The sequence below is a fragment of the Sciurus carolinensis genome, chromosome 4 (genome assembly GCF_902686445.1).
Source record: "Sciurus carolinensis chromosome 4, mSciCar1.2, whole genome shotgun sequence".
NCBI classification, from domain to species: Eukaryota; Metazoa; Chordata; class Mammalia; order Rodentia; family Sciuridae; genus Sciurus; species Sciurus carolinensis.
Window position 1 is genome coordinate 2,128,501 of NC_062216.1, and position 27,734 is coordinate 2,156,234.

Sequence of the window (27,734 nt, forward strand, 5' to 3'; positions counted from 1 at the left end):
ACCATGGATATACTGACAACATTTTGGTCAAAATAGTTAAAATAATAAATGAAACATCTGTGACAGACACATACCGGTGGGAGGCCGCTGACCCTTCCCACAGGCTGGCCTGGCTTTACTGAGAGCCGTCAGTGGCAGGCAGGCTGTCCCCTTTGATCTCATCTCTGTCCCCCAAGGCACGATACCAGTTTCCTCGCCTGTCTCTCAGGAAACTGCCTGTCTGCCGTGCACACCTTGATCCACTTCCTGCCCACTGAAGCCTGCCGTGTCCAGGGTCCTTACAGTCTCATGTGCGGGGCAGAGGAGAGGACATTTCTCAGGGAGGCTAAGTGGAAAGGAAACGCTCTGCACACACGCAGGCAGCCCGATGTGAAGGGATCTCCACGGAAGCCCAACCAGAAAAGCTGGACAGCTCCCTCTGCAAGCCTGGAAGCATTCTGGAAGGGAGCTCTGGACTGCGGCTCGGAGCGCACTGTTTTGGTGGATGATCCACAGGCTGGAGCCTCACTGGGCGTCCCTCTGCAGTTACAACCCTGTGAGGATCGTGCGAGGCTGCTGGGGGGCCGGCACAGAGGCAGGGTCCCCCCACAAGGGATCCCCAGCCTGTGCCTCAGCCAAGAACGCAGGGCGTCATCCTCGCAGGCTAAGCCCAGGCGTGGAAAGATCCTCCTGCTAAGACTGAGAATTCGTTCACCATTCATTCACCCATTCCAAAGTTCTGCACATCTCCATGAGTGACATCGACAGAGCCTTCAAGAAATGCCATCTAGCTAAATAAATGCTTGCTACTTTCAAGAATAATTCCCAATTTTTGATATAATTTAAGAGAAAAAGTGTCCTTTACTTTGTTTAGTTATGTTGATGTAGCATTTTATGTCACCCAGCAACTTAGAGGAGGATCACATATCCACCCTGTAAAACCATCCGATAAGGGCAGGGTCTTTCACGTCCTGTGGCTAAAAGTTGCGGAACGTGTAATCTCTGTTAAAACTCACTTAACAAACACCATATCCCTGCGCTCGGGTTAACAACACCTGCAACACAAGGTGACCTCGGAGTTAAATGCCACGTCACGTGCGAAGGCGCTCTATCAACAGGACGTGTTCAGCACGTGAGGGTGGCTCTGAGGTCATGTGCATACAGACACACACACGCACACACGTGCTCACAATGCATACACACGCTCAAACTTGCGCTCACACATGCACACACTGCTCCACACACTCACTCACACTCTCACTCACTCACACAAACAACTCATTCACCCAATCCCATTCACACACATGCACTCACACACACATGCAAACACACAATCACACACTAACATACTCATTCACACACCATCACACAGTCGCACACATGTTCGCACACATGTTCACACACATATTCACACGCTCATGCACTCACACAACACACTCACCCAATCCCACTCACAGATACACATTTGCACACATTCACACATTTGCAATCACACATGCATGCACACACTAACATACACACCATCATGCACTCACACACGACCTCACACTCACCCACTAACACATTCATGCACACTCTGAAACACACAAGCTTGCACACATATCCACACCTACACACTCACACATGCATACACACATTTTCACAGCCACCTCCACACACTCACACACACAGGCACACACTTTCACACATGTGCACTGATACAAGGACACGCATGCATGCACAGAAGCCTCATGCACACCCATACACCTTCACACACATGCACACACGCAAACACACACACACTCACGCACTCATAATGGTGCTTTTTCCTTTGCACATAAAGATAGGAGTTGTGAGGCCCAACACTTTGCACCCTGTGTATCAGTGAGCATGGCGGCAGCCTGGTCGATTCGACCTCCAGGGAGCGCACGGGTGAGCCTGCATCTGGTTTCAAATAATGAGTAGAAGACACCCCCTAACAGCATGAGGTGCCCCTCCTCATCCAGGGCTGAGGTGCCCCTCCAGCGCCCTCCTCATCCAGGGTGAGGTGCCCCCTCCAGCGCCCTCCTCATCCAGGGGTGAGGTGCCCCTCCAGTGCCCTCCTCATTCAGTGGTGAGGTGCCCCCTCCAGCGCCCTCCTCATCCAGGGTGAGGTGCCCCTCCAGCACCCTCCTCATCCAGGGTGAGGTGCCCCCTCCAGCGCCCTCCTCATCCAGTGGTGAGGTGCCCCTCCAGCGCCCTCCTCATCCAGGGTGAGGTGCCCCCTCCAGCGCCCTCCTCATCCAGGGGTGAGATGCCACTCTAGTGCCCTCCTATCCAGGGGTGAGGTGCCCCTCCAGTACCCTCCTCATCCAGGGGTGAGATGCCACTCTAGTGCCCTCCTATCCAGGGGTGAGGTGCCCCTCCAGCACCCTCCTCATCCAGTGGTGAGGTGCCCCCTCCAGCGCCCTCCTCATCCAGGGGTGAGGTGCCCCTCCAGTGCCCTCCTCATCCAGGGGTGAGATGCCACTCTAGTGCCCTCCTCATCCAGGGTGAGGTGCCCCCTCCAGTGCCCTCCTCATCCAGGGGTGAGATGCCACTCTAGTGCCCTCCTCATCCAGGGGTGAGGTGCCCCTCCAGTACCCTCCTCATCCAGTGGTGAGGTGCCCCTCCAGCGCCCTCCTCATTCAGTGGTGAGGTGCCCCCTCCAGCGCCCTCCTCATCCAGGGGTGAGGTGCCCCTCCAGCACCCTCCTCATCCAGTGGTGAGGTGCCCCTCCAGCGCCCTCCTCATCCAGGGTGAGGTGCCCCCTCCAGCGCCCTCCTCATCCAGGGGTGAGATGCCACTCTAGTGCCCTCCTATCCAGGGGTGAGGTGCCCCTCCAGCACCCTCCTCATCCAGGGTGAGGTGCCCCCTCCAGCGCCCTCCTCATTCAGTGGTGAGGTGCCCCTCCAGCGCCCTCCTCATCCAGTGGTGAGGTGCCCCTCCAGCGCCCTCCTCATTCAGTGGTGAGGTGCCCCCTCCAGCGCCCTCCTCATCCAGGGGTGAGGTGCCCCTCCAGCACCCTCCTCATCCAGTGGTGAGGTGCCCCTCCAGCGCCCTCCTCATCCAGGGTGAGGTGCCCCCTCCAGTGCCCTCCTCATCCAGGGGTGAGATGCCACTCTAGTGCCCTCCTCATCCAGGGTGAGGTGCCCCCTCCAGTGCCCTCCTCATCCAGGGGTGAGATGCCACTCTAGTGCCCTCCTCATCCAGGGTGAGGTGCCCCCTCCAGTGCCCTCCTCATCCAGGGGTGAGATGCCACTCCAGCGCCCTCCTCATCCAGGGGTGAGGTGCCCCTCCAGTACCCTCCTCATCCAGTGGTGAGGTGCCCCTCCAGCGCCCTCCTCATTCAGTGGTGAGGTGCCCCCTCCAGCGCCCTCCTCATCCAGGGGTGAGGTGCCCCTCCAGCACCCTCCTCATCCAGTGGTGAGGTGCCCCTCCAGCGCCCTCCTCATCCAGGGTGAGGTGCCCCCTCCAGCGCCCTCCTCATCCAGGGGTGAGATGCCACTCTAGTGCCCTCCTATCCAGGGGTGAGGTGCCCCTCCAGCACCCTCCTCATCCAGGGTGAGGTGCCCCCTCCAGCGCCCTCCTCATTCAGTGGTGAGGTGCCCCTCCAGCGCCCTCCTCATCCAGGGGTGAGGTGCCCCTCCAGCGCCCTCCTCATTCAGTGGTGAGGTGCCCCCTCCAGCGCCCTCCTCATCCAGGGGTGAGGTGCCCCTCCAGCACCCTCCTCATCCAGTGGTGAGGTGCCCCTCCAGCGCCCTCCTCATCCAGGGTGAGGTGCCCCCTCCAGTGCCCTCCTCATCCAGGGGTGAGATGCCACTCTAGTGCCCTCCTCATCCAGGGTGAGGTGCCCCCTCCAGTGCCCTCCTCATCCAGGGGTGAGATGCCACTCTAGTGCCCTCCTCATCCAGGGTGAGGTGCCCCCTCCAGTGCCCTCCTCATCCAGGGGTGAGATGCCACTCCAGCGCCCTCCTCATCCAGGGGTGAGGTGCCCCCTCCAGCGCCCTCCTCATCCAGGGGTGAGATGCCACTCTAGTGCCCTCCTCATCCAGGGTGAGGTGCCCCCTCCAGTGCCCTCCTCATCCAGGGGTGAGATGCCACTCCAGCGCCCTCCTCATCCAGGGGTGAGGTGCCCCTCCAGCACTCTCCTCATCCAGGGGTGAGATGCCACTCTAGTGCCCTCCTATCCAGGGGTGAGGTGCCCCTCCAGTACCCTCCTCATCCAGGGGTGAGGTGCCCTCCAGCGTCTTCCTCATCCAGGGGTGAGGTGCCCCTCCAGTACCCTCCTCATCCAGGGGTGAGGTGCCCTCCAGCGTCTTCCTCATCCAGGGGTGAGATGCCACTCTAGTGCCCTCCTCATCCATGGGTGAGGTGCCCTCCAGCGCCCTCCTCATCCACGGGTGAGATGCCACTCTAGTGCCCTCCTCATCCAGGGGTGAGGTGCCCTCCAGCACCCTCCTCATCCAGTGGTGAGGTGCCACTCTAGTGCCCTCCTCATCCAGGGGTGAGGTGCCCTCCAGCGCCCTCCTCCCATTGTGAGTATGTGTGTTTGCGTGTGTGCATGTGTGTGAAGGTGTATGGGTGTGCATGAGTGCTTCTGTGCATGCATGCGTGTCCTTGTATCAGTGCACATGTGTGAAAGTGTGTGCCTGTGTGTGTGAGTGTGTGGAGGTGGCTGTGAAAATGTGTGTATGCATGTGTGAGTGTGTAGGTGTGGATATGTGTGCAAGCTTGTGTGTTTCAGAGTGTGCATGAATGTGTTAGTGGGTGAGTGTGAGGTCGTGTGTGTGTGCATGATGGTGTGTATGTTAGTGTGTGCATGCATGTGTGATTGCAAATGTGTGAATGTGTGTGCACCCTTTCTCCATGATTTTGAGAGTTTTATTTATTTGCTTTGTGCTGTTTTTGGAAGTTGGGCCTATTGCCTGGTGTAACCTTCCTCGGTCCTTGGAATTTGGGGGTCACTCCTCTCTGGGTCTCGAGGTGGACACCCACCTCTCCACACTCCTGTCTCTCCCTCTCCCTCCTCCTGGGACCCGAATCCCAGGCCCGTCATGAACTGTCAGGTACCTTCTGGGAGGTTGGGCTCTCTGCCATTTGACCCAGGTGGCCGCCTTGCCCAGCACCCTGAGAGCACTTCCTGTCCTCCCGTCCTGCAGTGGGGCCCGTCCTTTGAGGCTCTTATTGTCATTGCTGTACTGCTTGGTTCTAGTAATTCCGTCAGGTTGTTCTTTCTGCCTCTGCGCCTCTGTGTGGGGAGGCTGTTTTCCAGGGTGTTCAGCAGGCTCATAGTCTCTCACTGTAGCTCCTGGGCGGCTGCTCGGAGCCCCGTCAGACAGTGGGGGCCTCTGGTCTCCTGGTGCGGGCGTCTCATTTAGTTGGGGAGCTCCTGGTCCTTGGTATGACAAGTGTTTCAGTGAACACCTGGACGCTCTGCGAGGACACCTGGCTCCTGCACCTCAGCAGAGCTGGTCTGACTCCACCACAGTGGGTGAAGGAAGCTCCCTGCCTTACAGTCAGGTGGGGTTAAAGATGTTGGGTGAACTTCCCAGAGTCTTGTGGCATATGTGGTGGGGTCAAGGCTGGGTCTCACGTGGCTGGTGCCTTTCAGTCCCTCTCCTACACTGTCCCCACCTGCCACAGTTTTGCATTTGCGTTTATTTTTAATCCCAGTGTCCAACCATGGCCATCCATCAGTCAATCAGGAGGTTAGAAACAGATTTTGAAATATGATTCTGAAAGCACAAAGGCCACGCTGAATCTGGCATTTGTGGTTCAATTTCCTGGCAGTCTTTCTTCTGACTTTCCCTTGTCTTTGATTTTCCAAGAACTTTCCTTGAGTAATCAGACACGACTCAGCATCTCACTTAGGCCTGGCCGGATCTGAGGAATAAACGATGCGCTGAGGCCGAGGTGGGATCTGGAGCACGGAGGAGGCCGCGTGGCCTCATGCCGGCAGGTGTGGCACACTCCCTCTGTCACGCGTGGGACCGTGAGCAGCCAGGCCCACTCAGGCAGCACCTAGGGCACCGGCCAGGCCACCCTCTGTGTGCAGCGGTACAGAGGGCCACCTTGAAGGGAAGCAGCTAACGAGGTGGGTTCTGCAGACCAATAGCAAACAGATGGACAGCTTGAAGGCAGCAAGATGATGCGGAAAGACAGCTTCCCCCAGGAGTAGCTGAAGCCACTCCACCTCCAACAGCGTGCAGTGCACCACAGCCCAAGGAAGGCAAGGAAAACCTTCATGTGAAATGACAGAATCGCTGTAAAACATGTGACCCATAGGACTAACATACAAATGGCTAATTAAACCAAAGGCTCCGGCCCAGAAATGCCTCCAGGGCATCTGCTTGGGAAGCCGTGGCTGGAGCAAGCCTGCAGAAAGCAGCTGACTACACCCGTCTGCTTCCAAAGGTTGTTAAGGAGTTGCAGCGATGGATATTTCAAAACTTCACTTCTTAAGAATATTCGACGGAGTTTCACTCAGTGAAAAGCAATTGTCTAAAGAAAGCTGGAGAAATATAAAGAAGGATTCTGCAGCAGCTCTGATCCAGATACATCACTGTCGCCGTCCCGCACAGCCAACAGAGTCCCCTGCTGTGTGAACAGGCAACCTGGGACCAGGAGAGCCACAAGGGAACCTGCATTTGAGGCCTGTCAATCCGTTGGAGAGAGTGAGAAGATTGTGCTCTGTAACTAGTTAAACCCAGACACGCATATGGGTTCCGATGACAAAGGACTGAACCTATTTCAGTCTCAGTTTCATGACATGCAAATGCAATGATAAAAGAACTGGAGAAGGACAGGCGTCAGCAAGGAGGAGGAGGCTGGCGAGCTAGAGCTCTGGTCCTGGGAAAGGTCGCCGGCATCCGGTTACACCAGGATGGCGTCGCCCAGAAAATCAAAGACGGAATTGTCTTGTGATCTGGCAACTCCACTTCTGGGCAATAGCCAAAAGCAGACTCTCAAAGAGATATCCGTTGCCGAGGTCCCTAGCAGCATGATCCTGAAGCTAAAGTGTGGAAGCAAACCAGGGTCCCGGGTGAATGAACGGACAAACAACACGCGGCTTGTGCACACGACGCAACCTGCCCCGGCTTGCAGAGGGCCTTGGGACCTCCTCTACACTAAGTGAAATGCACTGTCACCAAGAGACCAGGTCGTGTGACTCCACCTAACGGAGGCCCCTGCACCACCACATGCAGATGGAAGGCAGGATACCACGTTCCAGGCCAGGAGAGGAGGGCGTGGGTCACCGCATGGTCAGCACGGAGCTCAGGGCTTTCGGTCTCGGGTGAAAACGGACTGGAGGGTACGGTAGGTGCAGTTGCAGACATGATGACTACCGAGCACCACTCAGCTGCACACTCAGAAATGACGGGCCTGCGTGCCCATCACCCCAGGTGTGGAACGCCTACAAAAGCTTCCACACGGAACACGTAATAACGAAGAATATGATTCTAATAATTCTAATGTAATAACAGTGATATAATAGCATGTATAAGCCCCAGGTTATGATGTCCAACCTTTTTTAATGTACCTGTGTTAACTGAATAGAAATATTCACAAAATTGAAACTTGGGACTTACTGGGTTAATATGGTGAGTTTTACAACATGTGTATTTGATCACAGTAAAAAATAAATAAAAATGACTACCTGTTTTAGTCAACATTTTTGCTGCTGTGACCAAAGACCTGACAAGAATAATTGTAGAGGAGGAAAAGCCTGTTTGGGGCTCCCAGCTTCAGAGGTCTCAATCCGTAGATGGCTGTCTCCATCCTGAGTGAGGAAGGACCTCCTGGGAGACGGCCATCATGGGGAAAGCAGTCAGGACACGACACCAGGAGCAGGGAGCACTCCCATCACCAGGACAAAGGCGAACCCCACAGGCACGTCCTGGTGACCACCTGCTCCAGCCATGCCCCACAGCCTGCAGTGCCCACCTGGTTGCCCATTCGAGTGGCTGACCTGCTGAATGGGTTCAGGCTCCCGTAACCGGATCATGCCCTCGAAGCTTTCTTGCACTGTCTCTTACATGAGCTTCGAGGGACGCCTCACATCCAGACCCTGACACCACCCTCCACACTGCATGGGCAACAGCGTAGAGCTCAGCAGGGAACATAAGTGTTATCAGGCAGCAGGAAATAAGCACTGCTCAGTTGTCATCCTTTTTTGTTTACAGGTGAAAAATAAACCAGCAGGAGAGATGGAGCTGCCTCTTGACATAAGCTACTTACCGTTTTCAACACAAGGACTTAGGGGGTCTAATAAGTTCTCCAGACCATTGACCTGAATGTTTAGCTCCATCTTAATAAAGTGGATACAGAGCACAGATAAGAGACCAGCAGAGCACAGATAAGAGACCAGCGTGGGTCCAAACTCGCATGGCTGTCCAGCGAGGCGCCAAAGCCAAGACCGTTGGCACTGAGGACGAGAGCGGCCCCGCGTGGCTGCCTGGGCGGCCACACCAGCCATCTCACAGCTTTGCCGGAGAGCGTCACAGTCCTTTTAGAACTCATGATGATGGCTATCTGAAAGTACCCAAAAGAGGTCAGCAACTATCAATTGAAAATCTCAGCATGGGCGCCGAGGACGATAGCAGCTCGATTTCAGAACAAATCCCACGGCCCCTTTCTGTTTCAGCCTATACCCAGGTATAAGCATGCAGAAGGTCAGAAATGGAAGTACAAGGCCTTGAAAACCTGTCCGGGTATCTGTTCTGGAAAAGGCTCTTCAGGGTGTGCCCATGCTTCTTTCTTCAGTGAGTCAGTGGACCACTCAATGGGGAGTGGATAGACCCTGTGCTCAGACCAGAAAAGCATCCAAGGCCATTTAAAGAGTTAACTGAGGTGGGACTGCTCAGTCTATGGACCAAGCCCATGTAGGTCTGCCACAAAGGAGGAGGAGAAGAGGAGAAGAAGGAGAAAGAACAGAGGATGCAAATACATACACAGTGATACACAGATGGAGATAGATGGGTGGATAGAAAGAAGACGGATAGATAGATGGCTGGATAGACAGACGGTCAAGTCAGTAGATGGATGGATGGATGGATAGACAGAATGATAGAATGATGGATGGGTAGACAGGTGCTTGAATAGATAAATGATTGGGTGGGTGGATAGGTAGATACATAGAAGCATAGATGCAGAGAAGCATAGGTACATAGATAGATAGAAAGATAAATTGCTTAAAAATATCCCCCAAAAGTTTTCTCAATATATAAAAGGAAAATTAGGAGTGAACTAAAATATAATTATAAATCAAAAGCATTAACAAACTTGAGAGACCAGATTCCTTAGCGATAGTAATTTAAAAGTCACAGAAATAATAAAATTTGAGCCTGAGTACTCATTGTAAATGAAAATAAGTGGAATACAGTTTCTATAAGGTAGAGATCATCACCCACCAGAGCAGTCAGATTCCTTTTTGTTCACTAACTGAACTATGTGAATAGTGGAAATTAAAGGTTGATTCTAAAACCATAGCAAGACCCAGAAGCATGGGGTTGTCAATGACTGTCCCTCTTCCAAAGGCTTCCAGTTCTGTGTTCCCATACAATGCTCTTGGTGTTTAGACTCAATTTCATTAACTTGCCCACTGCACAGTTTATGAAGGCCAGCACTTCAATATTCTACTGCTAGTGATGAATCAGAACAGATCTAGGCATACTCACTGCATGACTCTCCAAAAGTTCCAGGTTTTTAATTCCACCTGAGCTCAACATTGGTCAGAGGAAGTAAGAGGGGGAAAAGCACAAGAAGGAAACAAATCCACAGCACAGCTAGGGCTGGAAGTCAGCTTCGGTTGACTTTCCCTCATGTGCCAAAAGGGACCACACAGCCAAATCGAGCTCATGCTGCCAGCAGGTGAAGGAGGAGTGATCACTAACCTTGCGATAGCATGGACCACGGGGCATGCTGATCCTGACTAAGCATGCTCTCTCATTATTTTATCCTGATTTCTTAAAATTTTCAAATAAAACATGCCAGAGAGCGTGTTTATTCAGGAAAAGAATAAGCAGAAGTTGTTCAATATCAGAAAGCACAGGTATTTATCAAATGATTCTGCAGATCGAGTGCAGACTGAAATCTGACCCTAAAGGTCAACGGTGGAAATTGCCAGCTCTGATTATTGCATGGTAATGGAAACTAAGGAGAATAAAAAATTGAACTGCACAGAAAATTGGAAATTTACATTGACTTATTTTTCCGGTTTCCTCTGGCCTCACAAATCCATGGAATGAAGTACCAGACATTTTAACAATTCAATTAAATCATTATTTAAACATCCTGGTCAGTCTTAGTAGGAGATTGTACTTAGAGCAACTTGAGGTTGTAGTTAAGTTGCTAAAAGGAATGGGTGAAAATCTGCCCAGGTCTTCTGAGTTTGATGGTTTTGGCAAATTGTCCCTCTTGCTCACTGTGGACCTGCTGGTAAGCCTGGTGTTTGGCACAGAGAAGGTGGCCACAGACAGCCAGGCACAGAGTGGATGGTCTACTCCCGCACACAGACAGACCTCCCTGGGCTGAGACCATGGACAGCTGGCCTTGACCACGCAAGACACGATGATCTTCCCTCTCCCCAAACACTTCTGCCACAATCGGAGCCTTGCAGCCTCTCTGAGCCCCACACTCAGATCCTCTGGCCTCAGCGCCTCTCCTCCAGCAAGTCCAGGGCTCACTGCATGGCCCACTGGGGACTCCTTGAGGCTCAGTCTTCCCTGAAGCTGGGAGATGGCCCAGTCTCTGGGGCAGGCCCCCTCTTGCAAGTGAAGGATCAGGAGCCGAGAGACATTGAAGGACTTTTCCAAGTACCCACAGACTGTCAATTAAGAGTCTGAATTTAGGGCTGGAGTGTGGCTCAGTGGTAGGGCACTTGCCTGGCACACGTGAGGCCCTAGGTTCGATCCTCAGCACCACATGAAAATCAAATAAAGGTATTGTGTCTGCCTACAACTAAAAAAATAATAATAATAACATATTAAAAAAGAATAAAAGATTCCAAATTTAAATATCAATATGCCCAGTCTAAAATCAGTGTGAATTAGACAGAAGAAATTAAAGGGATGCAAATAGGAAAAGAACTCAAAATATCTCTATTCACTGATGACACGATTCTATATTTAGAAGGTTCAAAAAACTCCACCAGAAAACTTCTAGAACTCATAAACAAATTCAGCAAAGTAGCAGGATATAAAATTAACACCAATAATTTTGTTCCTATACATCAGTGATGAATCAACTGAAAGAGAAATTAGGAAAATTATCTCATTCACAATAGCCTCGAAAAAAGGAAAATAAGTCGGACTCGATCTAACAGGAGGTAAAAGACTCTACAATGAAAACTACAGAACACTAAAGAAATTGAATAAGACCTTAGAAGATGGAAAGATCTCCCATGCTCTTGGAATTAATATTGTCAAAATGGCCATACTACCAAAAATGTTAAATAGATTTAATGTGATTCCTATTAAAACCCCAATGACGTTCTTCATAGAAACAGAAAAATTAGGCATGAAATTCATTTGGAAATATAAGTGAGTAGAATAGCTAAAGCAATCCCTGGCAAGAAAAGTGAAGAAGGAAACATTACAATACCAGACCTTAAATTAAACTACAGAGCTATAGTAATAAAAACAGCATGGTGTTGGCACCAAAACAGACATGTAGATCAATGGTACAGAATAGAAGACACAGAGACACACCCACACAAGTACAGTTATCTCATACTAGACAAAGGCCCCAAAAACATACATTGGAGAAATGATAGCCTCTTAAACAAATGGTGCTGGGAAAACTGGAAATCCATGTGTAGCAGAATGAAATTAAACCCCTACCTCTCACCCTGAACCAAACTCAACTCAAAGGGGATCAAGGTCCTAGACATTAGATCAGAGACCCTGCACCAACTAGAAGAAAAAGTAGGCCCGAATCTCCATCATGTTGGCTTAAGAAAAACTTCAACTAGGCTCCTAAAGTGCAAGAAGTAAAATCAAGAATCAATAAATGCCATGACATTAAACTAAAAAGCATCTTCATAGCAAAGGAAACAATCAAGAATATAAAGAGAGACGACAGAATGGGAGAAAATCTTCGCCATTTGCACCTAAGATGGAGCGTTAAGATCCAAGGATATATAAAGAACTTAGAAAGGTAACACCAAAAACAAAACAAACAAAAAAACCCAAATAACCCAATCAATAAATGGGCAAAGGAGAAGAAATAAGATCAATCAAACAAATATATAAAAAATGTTCAACTTCTCTAGCAATTAGACAAATGAAAATTAAAACTGCACTAAGATTTCATCTCACTCCAGTCAGAATGGCAATTATCAAGAGCACAAGTAACAATAAATGTTGGCAAGGATGTGGGGAAAATGTGCACTCATACATTGCTGGTGGGAATGCAGACTGGTGCAACTACTCTGGAAAGCAGTATGGAGATTCCTCAGAAAGTTTGACCCAGTTATCCCACTCCTCGTCATATACACAAAGGACTTAAAATTAGCATACTGTAACAATGTGGCCACATAAATGTTTATAGCAACTCAATTCACAAGAGTTAAACTAAGGAACCAACCTAGGTACTCTTCAACAGATGAATGGATAAAGAAATTGTGGTACACATATACAATGGAATATTACTCAGTCTTAAAGAAAATGAAACTATGGCATTTGCAGGTAAATGGGTGGAACTGAAGATTATTGTGCTAAGTGAAATAAGCCAATCCCCCAAATTCAAAGGACAAATGTTCTAATATGCAGACACACAATAAAGTGGAGGAGGGAAGAATAGAAGTCCACTGGATAGACAAAGGGGGAATGAAGGGAAGAGAGGGGAGATGGGAATAGGAAAGACGGTGGAATGAAGTGGTCATAACTTTCCTATGTTTATATATGAATACACACCAGTCTAACTCCACATCATGTGCAGCCACAAAAACAGGAAGTTATACTTCATGTACATATGTCAAAATACATTCTACTGTCATATATGACTAAAAAGAACAAAAACTTTTTAAAAAGAGGGTCAAATGACTAGACATCTTAGGCCTCCAACCACAAATAGAATGATGAAGAAATCAACAAGAAATGTCAGGTTCTTTAAATGGGGGATTTTGCTGTTACGAATGGGCACGATCAGGGCATCCGCAGACGTGTCTCATTCGACACACGATTGGAAGTGCAGCCTCCGGTTCACCACCATGGACGAGGCACGGGGCATCTCCAGGCCCGCTGCCTGAGCCCTGCTTTGACACCACTGCTTGAGCAGCTTAGGCAGCGGCTCAGGCCGGCCACCCCAAACCCTGCTGCCGGGAAGGGGGATCCTCTCCACCCTGTCTCAGGCCAGACCGGGTCCTCCTCTGGTGTCTCCTGTTGAACTCCTTCTGTCACCAGTGCTGGCTTCCCTGCCTCTTCGAGTCCTCAAACAGTAGCAGTGACCTCAGCCCCAGCCTGTCCTCCCACTTCCAGCTCCATCCTCCCTCCTCCAGCCTCCTCCTCTCCCCTCCAGCCCCTCCTCCCACCTCCAGCTCCATCCTCCCTCCTCCAGCCCTCACACAAGTGCACCCTCCATCATAAGGAACCACTCACAAAGTCCTCCTGTCTGCTTCTTTCATCTTGCTAAGTAGTATTGGCATGTAGTGCCAATTATTTCATTATTTACTCACCAGTACATTTAAAATGCCATCCATCCCCCATGCTGTACACTGTACACTGTGTGAGATGTGGCTTACTGCACACACAGAGACCTACTAATGAGTTTATCCAGTATCAATTAACTCAATAGTACTACAAAATGTCTATATTCTGCAGAAGCCTTTGGTGGGATGTTAAGAGGGTTTACTGTGTCTGGCAAATTGACCAGCATTTCCCTGTAGGTTAAAAATGTATTTTTGTTGTTTTCCAATTAAAGTGATGGAATGTGGCCTTATTTTCTCTAAATATTTTCTTCATTTTCAAAAAAAAGTATTAAAGTAAATGTATCATCTTAAATGTGTTATTTGAAATGTGTTATCTTAATTTCCAACTCATTAAGAGTCTGTGTCAGTTAAATTTGCAGCGGGCACCCTGCAAGGACTTCCTCACGGGTCTGCCTCCTGATCTTAGAGGCTGCTGACGCTCTATCCCTACTCCAGCCGCTGCGGCTGCACAGCTGACTGACTACCCTGGCCAGGCTGTGGGCAGTGCCGTGATACTCAGGGTCCACCTGCAAGGGTCCACACGGCCTCCAACCCCACCTGTCCAGCTCTGATGCTGAGATCCTTCAACCACATCACAAGGACTCTTCACTGTGACAAACAAAATTGAGTACTTGCTTAGTTCCCCCTCCCTGCGTTCGACCCAGAAAGAAGACCTCACGGCCGAGGTCACTAGTGCCCCCTCCCCTGCACCTCATGACCAAGGTCACCAGTGACCCCTCCCCTGCATTCCACACAGAAGGAAGTCCTCATGGCCGAGGTCACTAGTGCCCCTTCCCTGCACCTCACGGCCGAGGTCACTAGTGCCCCCTCCCCTGCATTCCACCCAGAAGGAAGACCTCAGGGCCGAGGTCACTGTAAGCTCGAGGGCAGGGCTGGGGACCAAACAAAAGCGGACAGAAACTGCTGAAGCAAGCTTTATTGGGATTTGGCTCTCGGGCGAAATTCCCTGTCCCCCAGGGTACAGGTCAGGTGGGGAGCCTGAGAAGAGAAAATCGAACGTGGCCCGGCTGCCCAGGGTCTTTATAGGCTGGAATAGGCTGGGGTCCTGCTGAGTGACAGGTGGAGGTAAGGGTCAGTGGGGTTTATCTGTCCCGTTCGATCAGTTGCTGTTTGGCAGGCTGCCCGCTGCCTCAGTCATTTTGTTCCCTTCCTCTGTGCATGGCTGTGTCTGTTGTAGATTCCTCTTTGAGGCACCAGCCTTACTGGATGGGGTTCACCCGTGGCCTCCTTTCCCATGGTTACCTCTGTACCAAGCCTGTCTCCTGACAGGGTCCCATTTGCTGTGCTCAGAGAGGCCTGGGGGCTGGAAGAGAAGGGACATCCTCCGCTGTGCAGATGCTGGGGACGCAGAGGGGACACCCTCTGGCAGGGCCGCAGCAGGACTTGCACAGGGGTTCTCTCTGGCTCTGCCACAGGTCCACAGGGAAAGCTGGGGCCCCGCAGGCTCAGTCGCCATGGGAACCTCTGAAGCAGAACGCTGCGCAGCTGGGTAGAAACTTCAACAAATGCTCCAGATGATTCTCGCAAACTTCGAGAGTTAAAAACCCTTGGCCAAGAAGAAATGGACAGACCCAAGGACAAAACAAAGCCTGCGAGGTGTATTACAGTTGGACCTTGGGACCCCCGGGTTGGAGTGCGGGAGGAGACCTGCAAGATGGCCTGTACAAAGGTGACCAGGAGTCCACGCGCTCCAGCGCCCCGCCAAGGCACAGAGCAGGTCCACCCGTGGGGAGGGAGTGTGTGGCCCCAGCCCTGCCTTCCCGGACAGTCCTGGTAAGATGCCCGTCCTGGTCCCCCATCCAGCGCTGAACGGCCCACTTCTCTTCCACGTTGCAGCTTTCTCTACTTCAGGGTTAGAAAGCCAGCTGGCTCCTGTCCCTGGGAAGTCAGTCCCACAGTGGCCCACACGGTCCATTCCCCTGTGGTTCAGCTCTTCCCTCTGCCAGGGACTGACCTTTCAGATTGCCCTCTCCCCAATGGAGGCTGCCATGGTGGGACCTTAGTGAAGGACCATCACCTGCTCTCCAGCCTCGGCAGGTGGCCTCTGTGCACACGAGGCACTCCACTCTCTCCCTCCTCTTTGCACTTACTGGTTAGGAGCCATCGTTCCCAAAGTCCCACGTGCTGGAGCAGGAAGGCACGTGCTGCCTCCCCTCCTCCCTGCCCAGCCAGCGCCCTGACCTTCTCTGCCCCAGACGTAAAAGAGAGACGCAAGGTCCCTTCCCTGCTTGTGAGACACGCTGAGCATGTCACAGTGTCCGTGCTTCTCCACATTAAGCACTGACCCCACATCATGGGAGTTTCCTTGAATCCATCTTCTCAAAAGCACCTTCTCCTTGGGGCTCCCGAGCCTCTGGGAAATTATGACCACAGGCTCCATGCAGCTCCTGTCTGGAACCCTTGGTGTTGTGTACGACTACGCTTTATGCACGTTTCTGCTCGCCGCTGCTTTAGCCACTAACCACATTTCAGATCCATTCAGGACACAGGAAGCTTTGTGAAACACAGCATGCACTAAGCGTGGATGGAGGAAATGCATTATTTAATCTAATGAATAAGCATGCTGGGTCTTGGCTCACAGTAGAGGAAAATCACACCTGCGGTAAAATGCCCGAGCTGGGCTTGCTCGGCACAGACGGCGCTGACACTGGCTGAGTGTGCTGGGCGCTCTGAGCCATCCCGGCCACCTCCTTCAAGCTGGCATCCACAGACAGCAGCCTGCAGCCTTCACACAGCTTGCAAGCTAAAAATGATTTCTGCTTTTAAAAAACTGGGAAAAACTTAAAAACTAAGATGTTGTTGCTTGCCAAACCCTGACTTCAATAATCACCAGCCAGAGGAGAGCCCTGTTACCAGCTGAGTGACGTAGATATTTTGACTCTAGACATTTGACGGTGCACTACCTGGCAGTGAATAACATGCATACCCTGGAAACCCTTGCCAACGTGCATTTGTGTGGGAAGAGTCCCTTTGTGCCAGGCACCTATTTCTACCTGGTGCTACTGTAAGGTTTTCATGCCAATACTTTCATTTAATCCTCCAAGCAAAATAGGTGGGGTGTTATTGGTCTCTCCACTGACTGACAAAACGGTGCAAGCTTGGAGATTGGAGTCTCCTGCGCAGGGCCACACCATCAGGCAGCGCTGAGCGGGGAGGATCCACCTAACACTGCGGGGTCAGACCATCCATTCAACTGAAACCCCGTAAGAATGAAAAAGGCTGATTTGGTCAAGGACAGATAGCACAAGCCTTACTTCCTAATATGCTTAATGGGATTTGATAAGTCTGGGCCCCAGGGACTATGTGGCTTCATGTCCTGGTCATTTAAAGCATGGCTGACATAATGCCTATAACCTGTCTTTATACATACTCACACACACATCACGTGATTTGACATTTAGAAATTCTAGGAATTTCTATTAATTAAATTTGTTTAAATTTAAACTTCTAGAAATACTGAGTTATTATGAAGACACAGAAGGTTGAAAATAAGATTCAGGGTCAAAATCACCTATGATCTGTGTACTCATGAGCAATATATGTTAAGACTCACAAAATACTTCAATTCATTTATTCTGTCACTTCAGACATACTCCCCTAGCGTCTGATAATGACTTTTTTCATGGTATCTTTCTGAAACATGCCCTCTCAAGGGGTAAACACACCATTTGAGGGAACACACGTGGAGTTACGGAGATAATTCAGAGGCATGGGTTCAAACTTCGTCTCAGGCAACTTGTCATCGTACTTCCTGCTTAAATGTCATCCGTGGACACTAACGACGATACAGACTAAAGAGATAGGCAAGCAGACCCACATGAATCATGGTTCTGTCCACCATCTCTCTGCCCCCCCATATCCTTCAGAACAATGTGTGTTAGCAGAGAATGGTTTTCCGTGTCTATCTTAAAGGTCTGACTTTAAGAACAGAAGCTCAATCCTGTCCTTTCTGAGACAGATCATTTTTCTTACCCTTTATTGCCTGCAGAAATGCCAGCAAAGCATAAATAAACAATAGACAGAAGCAATGCCAAGTTAGAGCTCCGGCTTATACAGGGTTCTGAGAAGCAGAGCTTCAAAATAAATAGCTCCTTGGGAATTGCTCTGCCTTTACCAGGGGCAACTTGAAAGCGGTGCACTGTGATGTCCCCATTTGACTGCATCTTTGAGATAATGCAGGAACTTCAGTTCCAGCTCAGCCTCCTCTAGAGGAATAAGATTAGCGTACTGATAATGAAACAGTTTCTTGGCAAAGCCTCTAGCTTGAAGGCAGGAAATGAAGCCTGCAGGACAGGAGATAGGCCTGGCTCTATAGAGGAGGACAGAAACCAAGACGGCTTTGCTGAGCGCAATAATTTAAAAGGTCAACAAAGTGAGAAAGACGTCCTGGCTTTCTCTGAAACCAGTAAATGCATCTGGTCTGCTAGCTCTTTTTGCCCACTGATGACCAGTGGTCAGCCCGTTTTATTCACAAGCTAACTGCAAGTCACCAGGGTCCTCTGGAGGAAGCACTGTCCCAGTTCTGCACCCTTAGCCCACCACCCTGACATCTGGAGCAGTTGCCACTGAGAACTGTCACAAGCCTGACGGAAATAGCCACAATTACTGCAGCATGTGAGTGGCAGGAAACAGGTTCGGGGAGATTGGAAGGCCCCCCTGAGCAGCTGTGGCCCTCATACTCCAAGCAGTTGGCTCTCAAAATTCTGGCTTTTCCAAGGCCTCTGCCAAAAACTGTCAATGAAAACAGAAGAGAGCAGTTCGGATTACGGCACTAGATCATAATCTTTAAGGAAAAAAAGAAGCTAGTCAAATACTTATCTTAGGAAGTCACAGATCTGTTGAATTTTTTAAAAATACAGAACATTTATCAACTGACTGCAAGCAACAGAGCTGCTCAGCATGGGGGCAGCAAGCATAAGGGGCTGAGACTTAGCTGGTGACCTTAAAAGGAGATGGCCTCAGGGCTCCAGGCTGGGACATGCCACATAGGAGATGGCCAACCCTGAGTTCTAGAGAAATTTCAAAACATTCTTCTACACATTTTTCAAAGGAGAAAAATTAATGTCCTAATGCAGTTAGAAAATATACAAATTATATTTATTCTTCCATAAGAAGAAATAAAATGCTATTCAAATCATATCTGCTCAAGCATAGTTGAAATATGAAATAGCTCAATGAGAATCTTGAACCTCTGACATTACAGAGATATTTGTTATTTTTTAAACTTTAAAAAAAATTTTTAGTTTATTTGTTCTAATTAGTTGTACATAACAATAGAATGCATTTAAACTTTTTTCAGAGTTCAAGTCTCTCATTTTCAAATGGGGATGAAATAATTGTGAAGACCTTTGAGTCTGGTGAAAGTCTTAAAGCAGTCCCACATTTGTACCAGTAAATAAATTCCCAATGACCTCTCAGGCTGCCACAGGACCACTGCAGCATTGGAGCTGCTTCTGACCAGATCTGATCTGCTGTCAGAGCGTCACACACAATGTGCATCTTAGCATAGAGTTGCCTAGTTTGAGATTTATTACAGCAGAGGCTATTTTCTAAAGGACGAGAATTTTGCTCATTGGCGACTTACAAAGTCAGTATGGCATAAGGAATGACGACGTACCCGGAATCTTGAACTAATTTAAGCCACCTCTCCTTTCTGGGGATCCGAAGTGCCCCTGGGTCTCTGTGCATCAGATGTACCAGCAACCGCTGCCAGGAACTCTGCAGGGGGCACAGTTCGGGATGGGCAGGCTGAAGCTGCTTGTGGTCACATGGTTTCAGAGGGGCACCGACTGTCCCAGCCCTCAGGAGCAAGGCCAGGGCACCCAGCTCTCCGCCCTGCCCCCTTTGTGCCACCCTAAGGGCACTAACTCCCAAGTCCTTCCTTCACCCGCTTCCTCGCCATGCCTCTCTTCCCTGTGTCTGCCCAGTCTTCATAACACTCACACACATATCCACAGCTTCCCGGGAACCCTGAATTCTAGAGAGGATGGACCCAGTCGCCCCCCACCCCGCCCCATTCCGCAGGGGTCTACCTCTCTGAAATGCAGGTGTGATTGTCTTCTGGCACCTTCACAGATCCACACCAAACAGGGAGCAGAACCTGAAAGTCTCAGGATGTGCGGCTGAGGATTCCATGGCTGCCCTGCGGCATCCTCCAACCTCATCTTGCCCCCGACTGCAAAGTCAGCTCAGCCGTCCCACCATGGAGAAGCAACCTGGCCTCCTGCACTACCTGTAGGCAATGCCCGTCTCTGCTCACCTCACACTGAACCATAAACCCTAATTCTGCAAGGTCTGCTCGAGCCGGGCCGTCAGAGCCTGAGGGGGGCTGCAGTGTCCAACCCAGGGATAAGAACTGAAATGGAAACGGCCAGCCTTCCTTCAGACTTGTATCAGCTTTTAGACCCACAACTACAGCCCTGTTCATGTGTGTGGCAAGTCTGCATTCTGCAGCCATCCCAGGAAAGCCGGTGGCTGCCACTGGGCAGATCAGGTCTTGCTGCATTGCGTACTGCACCAGTGACGTGTTCGCGCTCCATGTTAAATTAGCTAGATCAGGTCTGAGGCCTCTTCAGGCATGTCTGAAAGTCCTGTAGGGCATGGATGCGCAATGTATGCTACATGACTATGTTCTATTTAAATGTTAAAAACTCATTTAGTTCCTCCTTAATGATGTCCACCTGTCCAGGTGATCAATTTTACTACTTATTTTAGTTTTAATTTCATTTTTTAAAAGAAAAAATGCTTAATTGCACTGAATAATAAAAAAAAATACTGATTTCTATTGTGCTTTTTTTTGTTTAAACATTACATTATACATGATAAAAATATTTCTACATTACTATAGGTAACACGCTGTTGGCACAAATGGTAAATATGTAAGGGAGGGTTTGAAACACTGGACTGCAGTGAGTGATGTGCATATGACATAGATCACTTCCAGATTGGCACCTGCTACGTGCGGCTTGCCTGGAACACTGACGGAGGCAGGATGGGACTCGAGAGTGACACTGACCATGAGGATGGCTCTAAATTCCATGTGCTTCATTGAAATCGGTAGATGACCTGGAACTGGATAATTTTTAAGGTACCTCCAGGGCTTAAAGGTAAAAATTTATGAAGAGAGAACAAAACCATATTGAGTTCTTGTTTATCCAACAGAACAGCAAACCGCAGGAAGGCGATTCTCAGGGCCCCACACCCCGAGAACGAGCCAGGGGGCCATGGATCTTCAAGGAGCAATCTGGAGGAGGACATCCACACTTTCCTTCCAGAAGGTGCTGTGTGATTGGGTCCCCACCCTGGAGGCCAGTGCTTCTAGGCAGCGGTCAGCACAAAGGAGCTGACTGGCTCACAGTTGCTGGATCCTCCCCCAAAACTGAGAACTCCCGCCGAGGTTGGCGAAGGGCACCACTCCTGTCCCAGCCACTGAACTCTGCGTTGAGCAGCTCTGGACAGGTGGACAGAGAGCAAGGTGGCGGCCCACCAACAAGCGCCCTGGGCCATCCTGGGCTCCTCTCCCTCCTGGAGAACCCAGTCACTCACCACCTTGCCAACCATCTCTGGAGCTCCGAGCTACTCCCTGTCAGGAAGGCACACTGGCAATGACCTGATGCCACCTCTCAGGACCCCCTCACCCAGTGCAGGCCCCTGGCCAAACTTCTGGGCTCCACCTTGAACACACCGAATCTGGACCCAGTTTGACACAACCCTGGAGGACTTGATTCAGGGGTCCTTCTATAACCCCTTTTTGGAATCCATGCTGCTGTTGGGGTCATTGCTTTGCCCCTGGCTTTCTGTTCCCAGTGCCAACAGGACACAACTGCTGGGTACCCCTCTGGGCAGAAGCTGCACTCTCCAGCAATGGGTTCATGTCATAGAGTCATAAAGTATTTAAAGCTGATAAGAATTGGGCCTTATTCCAAAATAAAAAGTGCCTTCTTTTAAAGCAAATGCCATCATTTCTCATGAGACAAATGTCCTGGATCTACCTTTGTGCTTATTTTACATTAAAAAAGAATTTTTGGATGTAAACCCTAAATAACACAAGCTAAGCATTTGATGACTTTCCATGGTGGACACACACAGGAGCCAGATGCATCTGTCACTCTCACAGAACATCTGCCACCTCACCAAGAGAACCCGGAGCCTGTACAAAGTCTGTCTTGGGGCAAGATCAGCCCTCAAAGCTAAATCCATTTTGCTAGGAATGTAAGCCTTGTAAGACAAAGCTATGAAAACTTCATTACTTCAAAGCCTTTGATTGAAAGTAAAATTCTTTCTTTGAAAACTTGGTTTTTATGCATATGATAGACAAAATGAAAAACAAAATCCAAAAAGGATAAAACACTGAAATCAATGTTGGCAAGCCCAGATTTAAATGGCACAAAGAAAAGCAAACATAAATCTGACTACTCAAAGGAGGATTTAAACTTAAAACAAGGAAAATGGGTTTTCAGTGGTAGACTGTTTTAACTAATATGATGGTCAAGAAAATTCATTTTGAATCTGAATGGGATGACACATTCTTGTATTTCACAAAGAAGTGGGGATTAAATACTGCTCAGACTGTGGGACTGTCCCATCTCTGAATCCAGGTGTTGTGCTAGACCAAGCCTCCCGGATCCTCGGGTGTCTGCCTGGGAGTGCCAAGCCGCTCGTGGCTGCTGTTACACAGCGTTCAGATGTTCCTCACCTCGTATCCATGACTACTGCCTCACTCATGTTTGGAGAATGATGAAAATAGAACATTGGACGGAAGTCGAGGTCGGGAGGGAAGCACGTTCTTACCCTGGCAGAGTGGCATCAGGGAATCCCACTGGTACACGCCCGCGGGGCTCCGCCTGCAGGTTGCATTGCTGTGGCCGACCATTCGGTACCCAGGCTTGCAGAAGTAATGCACTTGGCTCCCGACGGCTCCAGAGGTCCTGTTCAGAATACCACCGTTCTTCAGCGTGGAGGTCAGGCTGCAGTAAGGGGCTGTGGGCATGCAGACACACAGGTAGGTCATAAACAGGCGATGGCAGTGCCAACTCCCTCGGCCAGAGCAATACAAGCAAAATGTCTCCAGTTTATAAAAAAAATGGCAATGAGCACTAATAGGTGAGGGATTCTAAAAAGCATCCCCATCTCCAAAATCCAGAGTCAAGAGCCCATCCTGACCAGTGGCTAGGCATCAAGGCAGCAGTAGAATTCTGAGCACAGTGCTGTCAGGGAGCAACCAGGAGGGCCAAAGGGGTCTGCACTCAGTGCAGATGAGCCCACCCCAGCACCAGAACCAACAGTACCCTGGGTACTGCATGCAAATCGGCATATTGTCTATGCTAAAAATGTATTGTTGAAATAAAGATAATAAAAGAATCTAACACTTTTGCAATCAAAGCCATTAACTGCTTCCTTCCCATTTTTAGGTGAGCCTTCGGAGTTGTATAATAGTGTAGACATGAAGTTTCTTCTTAACGTGAGAGGTCTGAATGAGATCTTTGATGAAAATGTACTATTTCAGGTCAATAAAAATCTTACAGTGATATCAATCACCCCTTTTTAGGGAGAAGTTTTAAAATTAGAGACAGGCATTAGTTAAAATAGCAGTTGTACCACACCGAGTAGTTAACATTTCCATGGCTAAAAGGATTCGCATCCCATCACCCGTGTAGCGGAGCAAAGCTGCTTCACCCTTGGAAGGCAGCAGGAGGCCCCAGGAGCCCCTGGAACAACAGCAGTAGCACAGCGCGGTGTGCCTGAGACTCTTGGCTGCTTTGCAAGCAGCGGCTTTAAAGGCCCTGCTTCCCTGGGGGGTCTGCATGTCACCTCGTGCCCTTCCTTAGGAACAGTCAGAGGGCACCATCAGAGCCTTGCCCAGGAGCGCAGCGAGCACATGGCCCGTGGTCAGCCCTGCTCCCACAAGAGGCATCCGGAGCCCGTTCCCAGCTGGGTCAGCCACGGTCTCTTCAACTGGTTTGGTTGAAGAAAATCCTCTGGCCATTGTGGGAATCTTCCGCCTCCCTGAGCCACTACCCATGCATTTCCTGTTTCCAGCTGGCTTAGACTGGGCTCTTGTTTTGAGTGAACCAACGCATTGGTTTAGAGAACAACCAGGCACTCTGACCACTGACGGCCCTGAATCACCACACTAGTAAAACAGAAGGGAAACAGGAAGAAGCCCCCCACTGCAGGCCCTTCTCCAGCGTCATGGACGAGGGAGTCAGACACACCCCACAGGGGCCGTGAGGACCCGAGGCTCTGCGGGGTCGCTGGCTGGCCTCGAGGGCATCGCTTGGCCTGCCCGGGATGCAGCTGGCAGTGGAGGTCAACATGTGTGCTCTGAGAGCCGCCTGCTACTGTGACTGTTCCTCTACTGCCAGGTTCTTGTCACTTTTGTCTGGCTTCCTGTCATGGTGATCAGTCATAATGTGCTTGTACCCAAATGATCAACAGCTCAAGTACAAGAGGGACGCGATGTGTGGCCATGCGGCATGTTACAGGGCTGGGGCTCCCGAGGCCACGTCTAGATGATTCAGAGACACTTCCATTTAACCTCTGCTCAAAAATGACTGGGGGTGACCTTCAAGCAGAGTTCACGGAATCTCTAGCGAGGTGAAAAACTCTGTGAATGTCCACGTGTCTCACCCGTCTCACCCCTCGGCTCCAGCAGGCAGACGTCCGAGGGCTGAACCTGTGACTTTATCGCCACCTCCCCTAATGCAGGTGAGTGAAGAGGACCTTCCTGGTGTTTAAAGAATGAAAACCCCTTCCAAAGGCAGAAGCCACTGTGAGAACAAGATCAATCCCGTTCACGGTGATTTCCCGCACTGACCGTCTGGGCACACTGGACGTGCATTCAAACGGCTCGAGAGCCTGATGATTGGTCTATTCTTCAGACAAGGGTTCTGATGGAGGCAAATGCAACCACTGCTCCGTGCATTCCATTCCCAGGAAGGCGGCCTGAGCTCCAGGCCCGTGACCTCGCTGTCCTCACGTCTGAGCCTCGCTGCAGCTTTGCTGCCTGTTAGCAAGTGGACGGTCTCTAGCCAGGGAGCCACCAGCTCTGCCAGTCTCCTTCCCGTCCCCGCAGGGCTGCTCACCCTGAAGATCTGAGCTGCCACAGTGGACACCTGTGCCTGGACACGGGCACTTCACACCAGCCCCGCAGCTCTCAGGGTGCATCGCACACATGACCACAGGTAATGGTGACTGAGGTGCTGAGAAAGATTTGGACGTCTGTGCTGGGTGATCGCCACGTCCTCAGGAAGTTAGACATCTCTCTGTTGCCTTTGTAGGGCAGCACTGGTGTGGGTTAGATCGATGGAGGACTGTGCGTAGGATTTAATGTCATAAATGTATTGACCAATATGATTACTTATTGATTAACAAATTAATTTAATGAATACAAGTAATTACTGACAGAATGATTAAAGTATATAAAGGAAGGGCAAAACAATTCACACTGTTAAGGAAAGGCATACGTGAAACATTTATTAGACACACATGTAAGTGTGGCTCTCATGTGCATGCATACACATGGCGTGTGCACAAATGAAGACCAATATGCAGATATGCCCAGTGATATGCTCACTGGTAAAAGATTACGATCATTTACACAATTTATAGCAATGCAATAATCTCCTGTTTGTTCCCTGATGTTTAAACGTCTTTTAATGTCTATTTTGATGATATTATTTCAGCTTTAGAAAAATATCTTTGCTGCCTTCAATGTGCAATTCAGCGGTTTATCATTTTCAAAATAAATTTCTAAACTGTTAATCAACTAATTGCTCTTGTAGCTTGGAGAAACCACGTCAAGTTGTTTCCCATCACGCTGTCTTCTTGCAGTTCATCATTAATGGTCAGAGGTCAGATCAATAATGGAATCACTATCCAGTTCTTCAGTTTAATGAAGATCACTGCACTACACACTTACCATCCTGTCCACACCATTTACCCACCTGTGTATCGAATCCGGAATCCCTTTTTGCTGGTGGCGTGGTCAGTGGACCAGCGGAGGTACAGCTGGTTGCTCCTGCTGGTGAAATTTGTTTGCTCGGTGTGGTTCCCACTCAAGACCACTAACAGAGGGCTCTGCCCAGAAGACCCTGGAGGGAACAGAACACAGAGCTGAGGTGTGGATTAGCACCCACGAAGCTCAGGCTACTGTAGGTTCTTGATTAAACTGGTGTCTGTGTACAATATGCAGGTATTTTTTTCCAAAGTGGACAAAGTATCCCAAATGATGACAACAACATCCCTGACAAAAATCAGACTGCTTAGGAAAAAGAGTGAGGTTTACCTGTTGGTAAGGACACAACACTTCAATGAAAGGTGCCAATTACAGAAGTATTTGGAAAACTGAAAGTGAGCTTTTGATGTGTGGAACCAACCTAGATGCCCTTCAGCAGATGAATGGATAAAGAAACTGTGGTATATATTTTTATTACTATTAGTATTTATAATTTGTGTAGATATGAGAAATTGGAAGCTCTCCTGCAGCCCTAGTGAAGTCTAAGCCACGACGATCACCGTGAGGAGCAATTTGGTCATAGCCAAGAAAATTGTGACTTAGTTATATTTCTATAAATCTAGCATATGTGCACATTATTCATGTAGCATAAATGTATATTCCAACATTACATCCATGGTAAACTTTGGATCCCAACTCGTAGTTTAGAATTTTTAAAAAAAGGATATTGGAAATGTCATAAAAAGAAATTAAATCACACAGTATCTAAAATTAATGAAGCTGATGTACATGTTATCAATATAGGCAATTCTAAGAAAAGCATATTGGTGTCTAAGAATAACCACTTGCAGAAAAATATTGCAACTGAGTAAATGTGCAAAATCTCAGAATAAGTAAAGAGTTTAGTGTGGTATGTGAGTGTGTGTCTGTGTGTGGATGATGGAGGATGGATAGAAGGAGCCAGATAAACAGCTGGGTGGTAGACCGCACACTCTGGTAATCCCAGCAACTCTGAAGGCTGAGGTAGGAAGATGGCAAGATCGAGGCCAGCCTCCACTTAGTGAGATCTTTAGCAATTGAGTGAAACCCTGTCTCAAAAAAAAAGGACTAAGGATGTATCTCAGTGGTAGAGTATCCCTGGGTTCAATTCCTAATACAAACAAAAAAATTCTGAGGGACGATGGATACATAGATGACAGACAATGGATGGTTAGATAAGGAATAAAAAATCAATTTGCATATTTTTATATATTTGAAAATTCTTCAAAAGTACAGGAAAAATGAGTTAATTTTGAGTACCCAGTTAAGGAGAGTGAGGGCAAGGCGGAGCTAGCGAGCACTGGGCTCCGTGCTGGTGGACGCTCTCATGGGAGCAGCGCCATGTTGGACATGGAAGCTGCACTCTCCTCCAGGCTGCTTGAGACCACAGCACCAGCTCCCAAGGCTCTGCCGCCCTGTCCCAAGCTCACTCAGGAAACTTGCGACCGAGTGGGAGAACCAGCTCATTGCAATCTATGATGCAGTGTCAACAGGCTGATTGACACGTGTCTGGGAGAGAACTTTCATTTGTACAGGAAGATAGTGAGAAGTCATAACTTCACTATGGGTCTTGCTAAGTTGCTCAGGGCCTTGCTAAGTTGCTGAGATGGCTTTGAACCCACAATCCTCCTGCCTCAGCCTCCTGGGCCTCTGGGATTATAGGCAGGCACCACTGGGCCTGGCGCAGTTGGATCATTTCTAATGGTTTTCCCAAGTAAAACTCCTCAGGGCTCAGTTGTGCTCACCCCGATCCCATGTTGAAGTCCTATTCCCAATACCTCAGAAAGTGACTGGGTTTGGATGAACAGTCTTCAAAGACAGGCTAAACTGAACTGAGTTCACAAGGTGGGCCTGATCCAGTCTGACTGGCACCCTTACAAGAAGAGGAGATGAGGACACAGACCACGGGGAGATCACACCGGGAGAGATGCTGTCTGCAAGCCAAGGAGAGAGGCCTCCAAGAAATGAGCTCCTTCCATGCTTGAGCTGGGGCTTCCAGCCTCCAGGGCTCCCAGGAATAATTTCTGTTGCTTGCACCACCCAGACTGTGGT

At 49.4% G+C, this 27,734-nt stretch overlaps 1 protein-coding gene across 1 annotated transcript in view; it reads right to left on the reverse strand.

Moving 5' to 3' along the window:
- The window catches only part of Csmd1 (CUB and Sushi multiple domains 1), a 1,673,782-nt gene that overhangs the window by 82,420 nt on the left and 1,563,628 nt on the right, over window positions 1-27,734 (reverse strand). The window contains exons 48-49 of the mRNA XM_047550875.1: window positions 25,633-25,779; window positions 22,478-22,666 (exon numbers count right to left, since the gene is read on the reverse strand). Coding sequence (XP_047406831.1) covers window positions 22,478-22,666; window positions 25,633-25,779 — 336 coding nt within the window. The remainder of the gene's footprint in view (window positions 1-22,477; window positions 22,667-25,632; window positions 25,780-27,734) is intronic.